This window comes from Acomys russatus, chromosome 8, assembly GCF_903995435.1.
Source record: "Acomys russatus chromosome 8, mAcoRus1.1, whole genome shotgun sequence".
Lineage (NCBI taxonomy): Eukaryota > Metazoa > Chordata > Mammalia > Rodentia > Muridae > Acomys > Acomys russatus.
In genome coordinates, this window is record NC_067144.1 from 38495581 (window position 1) to 38508644 (window position 13064).

The window sequence follows — 13064 nt, forward strand, 5'->3', positions numbered from 1 at the left end:
GGTAGGCCGTAGGAGCTCTTACACTCCCTGAGTGTGAGGCCATGAAACAGCACCAGTAACTTCTCTGCAGGTGTTTTAAGGAAAATATGGTTGGGTGAGACCTTGTAGGAGCCAGAATACCTTATTCTTTTTACCTAGGGCCCTTTATTGCAACTTTGTATTTAGTAAATTTCACACTATGCATTTCTATTCAAGTCTTAATAGTGAAACAACAGTAGCAAGCCCAGTATATTTAGTTCAAGGAAACAAATCCTAAGTCCTTCATGTCTTCCCAGACTCACATTTACAATCATAAATAATATACCCACTGAGAAGGCCTTTTTTTTTTCTTCTTACACAATAAAACTGAGGACATGATGCACAATATGCCCACAAAGTAACAATCTGGAATCTAGAAAAAGACAGCATTAAGATTGGCTGAAGTTTGGACTACAGTTTACACTACAGGATTCTGGTCAATGGAGAAAATAGAAAACAGAGGGACTAGACATATGTATAGGTCATCCAGAAATACAGTACAGTGCAAACGGGCTATAGATGTTCACTCACTCTGTTTGTTGGTGATACTGCATTGGAAGGGTCCATCACACCAACAGAAAAGGGGACTACGAGGATTTGATTCAGAGCTCGTAGGATACAGAAATACTAAATAACACACAGACTCTGATTTCCACCTTTTATGCTCGTGGGGAAGACAGATGCTACACTGGGTGTTAGACTAGTTGCCATCTTGATGCCTTTCTCTTATAATTTGTATAGAGGCGTCAGATTCCAAAAGAGTAGCAAAATCAACAAAGCCATGTAATGACTAATTTTTATATATGTTTCAAACTTCTGTTATATCAGTGTTTACTTAAACATAGTAAGTCATGTTCTTTTTGGCTTATTTTTTAAGGATATATTAAGTAAATGCATTAAAATATTTTTTATTGTGGTTTCTATATTGGCTACTATTCATTTATTAAAAACCTTGCAGAATGCCATATTGACTTCTTTGCTATACTCAGTGTAGTTACATAGCTGAACCCACCAACCCTCATGACAAAAGTTTAGCAAACTCTTAAAAATCATTTTTTCAGATAAAAAGTTAATTATATTATTTCCCTTCAGACAGTTGATATTCTGCTTATATATGTTATATGTACATGTTCTAACTTAAATATGCATTTTAAATCTCTTTGGCTTGTTGTGTTGTTTTTGGCCAGTTCTCACTGCAGTCCTGGAACCTGTCACTCTTAGACCTGAGGCCCCAGTAACAACACTAGGTAATGCTGCTAAGCTGTCTTCCTAACAGGCACCCTCCTTGTCGTATTGAGGGTTTCCTCTCACTTCATGTGGCCATTGGGTTATATTCCTCTAAAAATTATGAAGGCTTTATAACTACCTCCTTTTAAGATACCATCCATGAAACTTCTTTGGGTCATTTATCTGCCACTTTATCTGCTTGAGGTTGTGTCCTCTCTTGTGTTTTGTTTGAAAGGGGACTTTTGCTGCAGCTCTGTTTTAAACATGTAACAAGTCTAAGCTACGCAGAGAAACCATTACCAACTTCATGGTGCCTGAGCGACTCATGGCACATTTACATAACCCTTTTTTCTATTGTCATAATATTTTGTTGTTTTATATCTAGTTAATATTTTTTATTTTTATAATTATATAGAGAACAATCACAAACTTGAAAGATTAAATTATAAATCATAGATAATGGAAATGCCCACTATTCATTCAAATATAGGGATTATTTCTACCTATCTTAGTTCTACCAATCACCTTATGAAACTTAAATAATAATGACTGGCCTTTAGTCCTATAATTAAATGGGAACTTTTTTCTTCATAGAAGTTCTTATGATTGAAAAAAAAAAAACTAGATGATGAATATGCGAAACCAACAAACTATCATCTTTTTTCTTCCATGGCTTCCTGACTCATAAATAATGAAAATATAGCGTAATTTAATAATGTCTTTCTTTAGCTTCCAAAACATCACAACAAAAACATCATCCACGTCCCAAACCAAAGCCTATGCCGAGTCCTGAAGTAACTGAGTCCAAGCCAGGTAAAGTGTATGCACCCAGTTTCAGCAACCTCAGCAGTGGGAGCAAGCAGGGCTATGAGAGTTATCTGAGTGATGGAGAACCTCCAGTGTATCCCCATGAGAACAAAGGTGCATTTTTGCGGGGAGGGTGCACTGTAGCTCCACTGAACAGATGTTAAGCAAAGGAGGCTGAGTGAGGAAAGTCTGGGCAATTGGATACCCATCACTTTCAGTGTGCAACCTTCCTAATCACGAAGCATTTTTGTAACTTCCTTTTATCTCTTAAAAATAACATGTCTTCAGATAATTAGATTCAGTCTAGATAAAAAGCGTTTATTAGGTACCTTCCACCTCCTCCTAATCCTATTAGTACTGGATCTGAGTGAAACAAACATGGGAGATATATTTTGACTTTCACAATTTCAAGAGAGTGAAAGCCATTCTTTTTCAATACGACTGAAGATGGCATTGGAAGAATCTTCACAAGTGGGAGGTTAGTTTTCACAGTATAAACAAAAAGTGTTGGGTACATAACAAATATCTGGAGCCAGGGAAGAGAGATGAAATCACATTAGAGCGTGGCTGACTAGAAGAAAGGAGGGGAATGGGAGGAGGAGGAGAAAGAAATGATATTGCTGAGAGGCGTCGCTGGAGCGTAGCTGTGGAGGAGCCCTCCCTGCAAGATTGCTGAGAAATCCTTTCTGTATCTCAGAGGCTCCTAGGACATGCAAAGTCAAGGTCCTAGGGGTGTGATAGGACAAACGGAGGACTGGGCTGGCAGACACCAGCGACCTCTTCCTTCTCATGAGAGCACGCTCCTCCTCTGTCTGATAAAGGAACTCCAGTTCTACGCGATGTCCACACAGTTCACTTTGGGTTATTAATCATAGAAAGAATAATAAAATGCTTACCTGACTTAAGTCTGATGGATTTTTTAAGAAGTCAGCTGCTTGCTTTTTTTTCCCCCTAGTTTAACAGTTTTTAAAAGTGGCTTGTTGTTATAGACTCTATGCTATGCTAGGAAGATTCATAATGAAGAAAATATTTTACTTTTCAGTTATATAAAACAGTCATTTGGTTTATTTTCATACCTTTGCTCAGTTCCTACAAAAGAACTTGAACCTGTGACCCTCAGAACTGAGACTTGGGTGACAACGAAAGGTAATATAATACATTGTGATCCAGCTACGTCCTCTTGCCATTGCCAAACTCATGCCGTCAATGTCATAGTCACATCTTCTGCTTTCTGTGGTGACACCATCATTCTCTTTGCCGTTCTATGAAAGTCTTCATTCCAAAAATGTTGAAAACTGTGGCTCTTCAAAGAATTCGCCTCTTGTGAGACCCACCATAAATCTAACTATTGTCATCTGTCGGACCTGTGACCCTGTGAAACCCTTTTGTCATCATGTGTGATTTTGGAGAATGTGACTCTCAAGAGCAATTTTCACAGTTTTAACAATTTCAATAGTATAAAGAAGTTTCCTTAAAGATCTGAAGTTTTTCTCTTTACTTAACTAGTCATTCATTCACTTTTACCATGTGACATCTCTTCTTTGAATGACATTTCAGTTCATTGTATGTGTGGTCTTTCTTTAACAATCTTTCAAAGAACTCCTAAGCGGTCATCATTATGGCCACCATGTTTTAGCAGTGATTCTCAGCATTTTTGTGTGAAAGTGGTTCTCCATCTACGGTCCAGCCTCAAATGGCCTGAGTATCTCAGTTGGGCTGTCCTTGCACCTGTGCTTTTCCTGTCTCAATGTCTCAAGTGTTGGGGTTATAAGTGTGTGCCACTGTTCTTGGCTTCTTAATCCCTTTATTCTATAAAAGTTCTATTTTTGCTCTTCAGTTTTTGACCTATCTACATTTTAAATGCCACTCCTCTTCCAACAGGCCTTTGACTGTAAAGAGAAACAAGAACTTATAATATGGGTGAAATTTTTGAGTTAAAAAAGTTGAAAAATCCAGTTGCCTAACATATGAGAACATCTGATGTTTTACTGAACTCAGCTCCATTTACTCACTATCTTTTGAGATACAGACTTGGTAATAATGAGGATTTTCTCTCTTCAGCTGCTCAACCGCCAAAACGAACCCGTCGCCCACGCCCCAAACCCCAAACCAGGCCAACTCCTGAGGCTCCTCTAACTAAACCTGGTAAATCAAGTTTCGGGTCATGGGATACTTACAGCAGCTCTGGGAAAGCCATGAGGAAGGCCTGCCATAGGAGTGCTAGCTCATGTGGGTGAAGTGCTACATGGTCCGCTCCTTACCACCACACCATGTGTATAAGGAAGAACATTAGGGTCCTATGTGGCGGCTCATTTGCTTGTGATCTCTGCATAAGAATCATCTCTGTCGCCACATGTCTTATTCGGTACTATTAATTACATTCTTCTCTTAAAGATAGAATGTTAATGTCTTAAACAGTGCTGTTAAGGGAAGGTCATCTTCAAGGAATAATTCAGAAGTTTGGATCTGACACAAAAAAGCATCAGTGGTCTTCCTATCTGTCTAGAATATTCAACTTGTGTAAGGAGAGCAGAGAGCTAGCTGTTCCTCTCAAAACCACACTTATTATATGTCCCCTACCCTGGCGTGTTGAGTACCTTTGTCACAAGTGAGATCTCTGCCCAAGCCTACATGTGAGCTCTCAGAGCGCAGGTGGCTCATTTGCTTTATCCTTGGCTATGCCTCATGCAGAAGAAATGTTGTTTCCCCACACATTTGGGCATGTTATTTTCTTAAAGCTTCTATACAAAAGCCCGTGAGCACAGAAATTATATCTGTGCAGCTTTGGTAAAAAATGTCTAAAATGTCAAAAGTAGTTGTCCTGAGATACTGCACATACCTAGATGAATAATACCTTGACTGTAGTAAGACATTTACACAAAGTGTAGCCAGCAACCGAGTACTTCTTAAAGAAATGTTTATCAGGGTACAATGTGACAAAGTCATCAAGTAACAGGTATTAAATTTCAGACAGTTCCTTGAGCTCACTCCCATTTATTCCAGTAAGGGTATATTGTTGTTTTTGCTGACTTCTCACATATGTTTATGTCATTGCCTTTAATTAGTTGCTGCTACAGATCTTGAACCCAGTGCTCTTAGAACCGAAGCTCCTGTGACCATGGGTAATGAGATTGTGTCTCCTTCTAATAACAGTGCTTTTGTTGTCATCGCATCATGTCGCCAGTTCTTCTGTGTCTTAGGACCATTCCATCTTCATCCTCTGTTGTCACTCCATCACCATATTTATCTTGAAGTTATCCTCTGTCCTATGCCAAGTTATCAGTTGAATTCACGAGCACCATGCATGAATCTAACTTCAGGACATCAAACTGCCATGTAACCCACTGCTCAACACTCTGACATGCGATCACATGCATTTTAAAATGGCACTAAGTCTGTGTTTTCATGTGAATCTCCATCTGTCATATTTATGCTGTGAATTATGAAGATATACTTCTTTATTCAGAATGCTTTTTGGCAAGCTAGAGCTTTTGTGATACATTGGAAAAGTAGTTTTAAGGAATAATGATCGTAGTAAGTTGTCAAACTTAAATGTGCATGTTCTGGAAAGTTGAAACACTGTTTTCATGCTGGAGACTCCTTTTCTAGCAGATTTAAAAGTCGTTTTTGAATCCAGGACCACTTTGATGTTTTGATGAGCACATTTCATAGTCTGTTTTCATATGTTTAAAAAAATTAAATTTTATTTGTATAATTATTTAAACAGTAGATAAGTAAAAGCCTATATGCAGCTATCTCAGTATCTATAGATGTTCAAGGGGATTACTGTATTTTTCGGACCATAAGACACAACTGACCATAAGATGTACCTAGTTTTTAGAGCAGTAAAACAAGAAAAACAGTAAAAATAGCAATTCAACCATAAGACACACCCTATTTCGCCCCCCCCCCACACACACACACTTTTGGAGGGAAAAAGTACGTCTTATGGTCCGAAAAATGTGGTAGTAATGATTTCTTTAGTGTACTCAGGAAAGCATCAATTGTGAAAACATGACCAGCAGCATTCCACAGTAGTGAGGGGGCAGGCAGTCAAATGTCTAGATGGACATCTCATGCACTGTGATGAACAGTTAGCTGTGTACCATGCCATCTTGCAAGTCTGTGTTATGAAAGAGTGAGCACCTAGCCATGGTTTAGCCAAATGTGGAAAAAGCAAGTGTCTCTTTCCTGTTAGTTTTGAGGATAAAGATATTCTAAAATCAGCCTAAAAGTGGATTTTTAAATTTGTCTTTGGTTTATTTTACTTCTTTCTGTCCAGTTCTTGCTACAGCCCTTGAGCCTGTCACTCTTAGAACCAAGTCTCCTGAGACAACAACATTAGGTAATGGCACTGTGTTCTGGAAGGCTTTTTTGTCTTGCTTGTTTTCACTTGCATTCCATCGTCATCCTAACGTCACTGTCATTTGCCTTATTGGGTTGTCTGGCCATCTACTACTCGTCATCTTCAGATGCCACTGCTTCTTGAGAATGTTAAAGGTTCCAGTTACCTCTTTTAAAAGCTACCCACGGACCTAGAGCATTACTATACTTGTTACCTTATTTGAACTTGTCATGTATTTTTGTCTAAACAGTGCTTCCATCTGAAGCTCAATTGAGAACTTAACTAGTTCTGTTTATATCTTACCTAGGCAGAGCAAATTATAACACTATCACAGTACGACGGCTTCTTGGGAATGCTGAAAAATTTCACTGTCAACCAAAGATCCGGCCCTATGGGGTTTAGCTTTAGTTTTGTTTTGTGGTTGGAGATTTATGGCTCTCTCCATTCCTTGATTTTATATGTTAGGTTTCTTTCTCAAGAATCTTTGGTGATTAAAAAAAAAGCCTAACAAAATAAGAGAAAATATTTTGATGAAAACAAACAAACAAACCAGGCTGAAGACATGGCTCAGTGGCTAAGAGCACTGACTTGTCTTTCAGAGGACCTTTCAGTTTCCACCACTCACATGGAAGCTCACAACTGTGTGTAACTTGAAGATCTGACACTCTCACATAGAGATACATGCAGGCAAAACACCAGTGCACATAAAACAAAATAAATAACTTTTTAAAAACCATACTTGCCTCAGTTTTCAAGCTTCACCTAAGTCCTTTTTCCCTAAATCCAATAGCATAAAATTAATATAAAGTTTCTCTCTTCAGCTCCCAAAGTACAGCGGACGCGCCGTCCCCGCCCCAGACCTAAAACCACAGCAAGTACTGATGTGTCTGAGTCCAAGTCTGGTAAATGTGGAATGCTTGGTTTGAGCGCTGCTAGCAGTCTGTCCCAGATGGTTCCTAAAGTAATATCTGCAGTGGGAAGCCGATGTTGTCCTGCATATTAAGTAAACTAAGGCATTGGGTCCAGTTGCAGCTACTTCTCCTAAGGAGCTTCCCATAAGAGCATGGCTTAGGGGAAATTTGTCCCTAACTCCTCGAGTAATTTGGTTTGAATAAAGTTCTTCTCTTTATTGATGAATGATGGTAAGGTTAGCATTAGTCATTCATGGTTATGGATTGCTATATTAGCGTTGAAACATAAGATCTGTTGCTGCAGCCTTGGTTACATAAGTAGATAATTGTTTTCAACTTCCAAGAAAGACAACACACTACTTCCAAATATACTTTACACATACTGCCTAAGGAAAAGTTCAAAGCTGTCTTCCATAGTAGTTATAACCAGAAAACCAGATACCTAGGAATGGTCTTATGTGGAAAGAATTAAGATATATGTAGCCAAGCTCAAAGTAATTGTGACTATTTTCCATTACCGTTTTGGCTACTGTGACCAACTTTTCAGAAAGCAACTGTTCACTTCCTGTTACTTCTAGAATTTTAAAAACATGTTTGTCATTTGAAACTCGTGTTTTGAAAGAAAATTTAAGGCATTTTGTGGGGGTTGAGCTTTCTCATGTTCATCTGTTGCTTTTAATTAGTTTTTGTTCTGGGCTTTGAACTTGATATTCATAGTGCTAGGTCTCCAGAAACAACCCTGGGTGATGATGTTTATGACATTTGGTGAATGCTTTTGCCCCCTCCTGGTTAAAACCCATCTGCTGTCATGCCAACACTGTTTAGTCTTCAGAAGAGTGTGGTTAGGATATTATTTCCTATTTTATAGTCAGTCATGGAAACTCAAGTGTCACCTATCTGTTATTTATCAACCACTCTTGGAGCTGCCCAAAGATATCAATATGCCATGAAATTCTCCTTTGAAATACAGAGGTCCATATTTTTGCTCCTCTGTTGGGTAGTCAGATCTATAGTTACAATAATTAAGAGGCATACACTTCCTCTGAGCAATTTGTTTTCCATAAAATCAGTGTGCTATGCTTATTATTCTAAGTCATGAGCTTTCTCTATTATCAGTAAGAATAAGTTGTATACCAGAAGCTCCAGGCTCCTCTGTCACTGATGAACGCCTCCAGGGATGACTGATAACACTGGCTCTTTACTAAGTGGTGACCTTGCTGGGTGTTCATGAGTATTAATATTTACTACGTTAACAGATGAACGCTGTGGCTTGGTTTCTAAGGGAACCCTTAGTGATGTTCAGTAATAAATGAATGATTTCTTTCCATGGAGGATGCTTTCAAATCAGGAGTCATAAATTTTAGCCTGTGAAGGGTTAGATAGTAAAAGTTTCAGACTTTTCAGGCTTTCTTCATCATGACTGCTTACTCAAATATTGTAGGTGAGAGGCAACACCGTTAGTGCATGAATAGACCCCAGATCACTTTGGTCCATATCCCAATTAGACTTTGAGTTTCATACCATGTTCACATTTTACATGGCATAAAATATTGGGCATTTTCCCACCATGTAAAATTCTGTAAATAAAAGTTTCACAGCTAACTTAAGTCTTCTTGTTCCAGCTCCCACTGAACTGCAAATTGTTGTTTTGAAACCAGTGACCTCACCAAGCCTAGAAATTACACAAAGTCAATCTGGTAAATTGCTTGATTTATCTGCCTGGCTGTACTAAGAGCTTTAGAAACATACTGTAATCCCCCCCCCCCCCAGTGTTACATGTTCAAATATAAAAGCTCCTCCTTCCATGGTTGTATGCTAATGTTAAATTAGCAATACTTTGTCTTCTATTATTCCATTGTATACAAAATATCTATCTTGTTTCAGTGAGTTTGCTCTATCACATACCCGATTAAGCGGTCAGTAAAACCCCTGAGGCCTAATTATACTTCTTAATTTCACCCACAGTTATAAAGATGCTGTTCTATTAAGCAGTAAGTTAAATGTGTGCTCAGCCACCTAAAAGAATGCTAGTTGCCTTGTAACCACTGAAAAGGGAGAACATTATTTTAATAAAGATTTCTTTGAGTTCCTTAAATATAGAGAAGCTTTTAAAGCATACTGTTCTTCAAATTCCTAACAAAATTTGAATGTCAGTATTAGGAATACTTATGCCGTTCTGGACAGCTTAGTTTTGGAAAAGCTGAATTCCGTGTCTTAGCATAGGATTCTGCTTTCTTTATAGAATCTTTTAATTAGATGAGGTGGCGATTTAGTACTCTTGCTGAAGATGTATGGTGTGCTTATTGATGGTAGCCAAAGCAGTTGTCGTGTTGTGGACTCAGCTCAATTATAAGGCCTTCCTCTCCTGCTCTTGCTAATGTAATTGTTTTTACCAGAACCAGGCAACAGGGTTGTTGACCAGCGATCCAGCACTCTCCTGAATAGTTTGTTTCCTTTGCCTAATGTTTATAGCACATCCTTGACCCATTGTCCCATTGCTTCCTTTGCTAGTGTCGGATGACCTGGAGTTGGTTGCACTTAATACTGAGTCACTACAGAAGACAATAGGTAAAAATGTTCCCAGTGGGGAATCAAGAATATGTGCTTTTCCATCTCATTGCAAAATGCACCATTGGATGTTGTCATGCTTTGTGACATTTCATAGCCACCTGTTCCTTGTGTCTTCTCTGTGGCTATCCAGAGGATCTTGAGAGCCATCACACATGTAGTAACTCATGCTAGCTAGAATCTGCTATATATTACAATGCAAGTTACATCATTTCCCTAGCTTCCTCTCAGTTAATAAATTCATAATTTTAAAAGTTGGATTATCCTTTGTATATGTATGTACACATGACTTCTATACATAGGTGTACATGTAATTTATTATTTTCATATCATCTCAGCATTTATCTTTATATTTCCAAAGGACTCATTCTATAACTTTTTTCGTTTCTAAAATACTTATGCAAGTATATGTAAGGAAGTAAAATGATCTACTGTACTCTAGGCAATAATTGCTGTAATGGACCCTGATAGCCGTGTGTGCGTGTGTGCGTGCGTGTGTGTGTGTGTGTGTGTGTGTGTGTGTGTGTGTGTGTGCGTGTGTATCTGTCTGTCTATTTTTGTTTCCCATACAAAAAGCCTTCATTACCCAGCTTTATTTTTACTCTACTAAATTGCAACAATTTTCATAACTAACTTGTGTTTCCAATTAAATTCAGGGTTCCATGAAAACCTGCTTTATGCTACCCACTACTAACCAGCCATTTCCTGTTTCTTCCCTAGCACCAGCTGAAACTGATTATGTAGATACCACCAACAAAGACCTTCTCAGGCCAGAGGAGCCAAGGACAGAAGGTGGTAAAGGTTTTCATGCTACGGTTCAATTATTCTGCTATTTGGGCTATGGTACTTGATCAAAAAGATTTGAAGAGTTATCTACAATTCCAATTCATATGCTGATCCATCTACATACCTTTACTAGGGATCAGCCTAGAAAATCATATTTATTCTGCATGTGCTTTAGGAATGAACTGTATACACCAGCAGCTTTAATGATCCTGGATTCTTAAAGTAACATGATAGTGGATGCTTTCTGAAAGAAAAAAATACATCCTACTTAGTATCTGATAGTATCTGAAGATTATGACATAATAACATTTGAAAGTCTAAAAAGTATGAATATTAGAGACTTAATACTATGAAATCGGACTTCTTCCTTTTGTCCCATCTAAAATACATTGTCTTGTCTGTAAAATTACTGCATCAATTCTTGAGAACAAAGTTACAAATATTCAAGAAACAGCTGTAGAACTGAACCTCTTACAGTGTTTGAACTCATTCTCCTTTGTTTCGATACAGTTGTGGCATCTCTCACACATGGGTCTGAGCTTCCCGAGACCACACTAGGTAATGACAGCAGCAGCAGCAGCAGCACAAACTGTGTTCTCTGTCTTCACTGCATCATCATCACCTGAGAGTCTCAGGATTGCTCTCTCATTGTGAATTCATGTGGCGCTTCTTTCTCTGTCGTTGAATGTTCTTCCTTAAGTGTTCCTATTCAGAGTCATTGTCCCAAAATGTCTGTTTAGATAGTGTCATGCTCTTGGTCTCTTACTAGTCCTATGCTAGGCCAACTGTTGAATATAGAATGTAGCATTTTTTCCCTAGTATTGTCTCTGGCAGCTTGGCACTATTTGATGAAGGATCATGATCCATTCATACTTTCTGGCCTCGTGATGTACTTTCCATTAACAGTCTTTTCATCACGTTGACTTACCATGTTTGGCTCTCTGTTATCTGTCATCCAAGGGAAAGTCTGTACTTCTTAGCTGGCCTGTGCTATAATTTTAAAGTTACCTTTTCCCTTTATTGTTCTCATTGAACATATCATTTAGACATTGTCGGGGAGGCGAAGCTATCAGAAGTGTGATGTTGCTTATCTCAAAAGGGCTTTTGCAAGCTGACATCTACACTTTTTAAATAGAATTAGCCGTGAGGAAGCGTAGGGATGCTGGTTTCCCGCAATTTAACTATTTTCTTATTTTTGAATCTGTTCATTACTATTCTGACTGTTTTCTGTAATCTGAGCACGTCTAGCACTATAGTAACCCCACATAATTTCCTTCAGTTGCCATAGAAACATCACCTCTGCCTTCCCAAACTATTACCCTACCCAGACCAGATGAGCCTCAGACTGAACCTGGTAAATACACTTTTTTTTGTTTTGTTTTGCATTTCGCATATGAGGTGAGTGATTGCAAAATGACAACATGACCTGTGCACAAGAAGCCCTGCCTGTCACCTTTGATGGATGAGCCCACCTTTCCGACATAATGCCTCTGTCTGTCATCAGTAATCTCTCTCTCAAATGGCAATGTGTAAGCCCTTAACATAATGTTGAGAAATACCCCTCCAGGACTCTGTAAGTGCTCTAGTTCAGGAAATAGGAATGCTCAGGAGGAAGAGCATACATATTCTATTCTGTTTATGTATATATGTAAATTTACTTGGATTAGCTTGTCATGAGGACTAGCTTTGTAACTGTAAAGTATTTTGAGGTTGCGTACTCGTGTTTGAAATTATACAGTACTGACAGAAACAGGTTCTGCTGTATAATCCACATTAAGGGGCACTGACCAGTCCATGCCCTTGCCATTATTCAGAGGCCCCACTGCTCTCCGCTCCTTCTTTTAATAGGCTGGCGTCTCCCTCTATCCTTCCCCCTGGTACGAGAGAAACTGCAATTAAACTATTATCTATGAGGATTAGGATGCTTCTTAAACATTATATCAGTTTTGGTGGAGATTGTGTCTGTTGACCCTGACTAGCAAAGAGTGCTCTAAACCACTGGTTGTTAGGCCAAAATAATCTCTTGCGTATCTTGGTACTTGTCTCTTTAAAGGCCAGAGAAGTGCACTAAAACCACTGTGAACCTTGTACCTTATCGTTTCTTATCAGGGAGAAGCAAACCTGAAGCCCACCGCGCAGACTCAGGCACCCTTCCAGTGTCTAACAACTCATTTTTGGTGAATGTGTCTTAAAGGCTCTGAAACTACGTAGTATTAACACCATTTTGTTTCTCCTTAAACTTCCAACACCAAATAATTCTTATTTTCAGCAATGTTTTTCTCAAGGTGTCTGAAGCCGCATGGTGCCGGGGATACACTTTTCAGTGCCAGGGATACACTTTTGAGTGCTCTGATCTGTGTCATTTTACTTTTACAGAAGGCAATGTTCTCAGAGGCCGCAGC

General features: G+C 38.7%; 2 protein-coding genes across 3 annotated transcripts in view; both read left to right on the top strand.

Moving 5' to 3' along the window:
* The window catches only part of Abi3bp (ABI family member 3 binding protein), a 205739-nt gene that overhangs the window by 145441 nt on the left and 47234 nt on the right, over positions 1-13064 (top strand).
* LOC127192756 (proteoglycan 4-like) lies at positions 11-9067 on the top strand. Of its 2 annotated transcripts, XM_051150060.1 has the most exons (8): positions 11-1265; positions 1975-2058; positions 3139-3198; positions 4114-4197; positions 5118-5174; positions 6335-6397; positions 7219-7299; positions 8931-9067. In XM_051150060.1, the coding sequence occupies exons 2-8, from the start codon at positions 2025-2027 to the stop codon at positions 9038-9040; spliced, it is 489 nt and encodes a 162-aa protein (XP_051006017.1). In that variant the 5' UTR covers positions 11-1265; positions 1975-2024; the 3' UTR covers positions 9041-9067. The 2 variants fall into 2 exon arrangements, with proteins under 2 accessions (XP_051006017.1, XP_051006016.1); XM_051150059.1 differs by lacking the exon at positions 11-1265 and having other exon boundaries at positions 1633-2058.

Excerpts from the sequence above, each read along its gene's own strand:
- LOC127192756 (XM_051150060.1), top strand. The coding sequence starts at position 2,025 with ATGCCGAGTCCTGAAGTAACTGAGTCCAAGCCAG. Across the intron at positions 2,059-3,138 it reads AGTAACTGAGTCCAAGCCAG|TTCCTACAAAAGAACTTGAA; the intron begins GTAAAGTGTATG and ends ACCTTTGCTCAG. Across the intron at positions 4,198-5,117 it reads GGCTCCTCTAACTAAACCTG|TTGCTGCTACAGATCTTGAA; the intron begins GTAAATCAAGTT and ends GCCTTTAATTAG.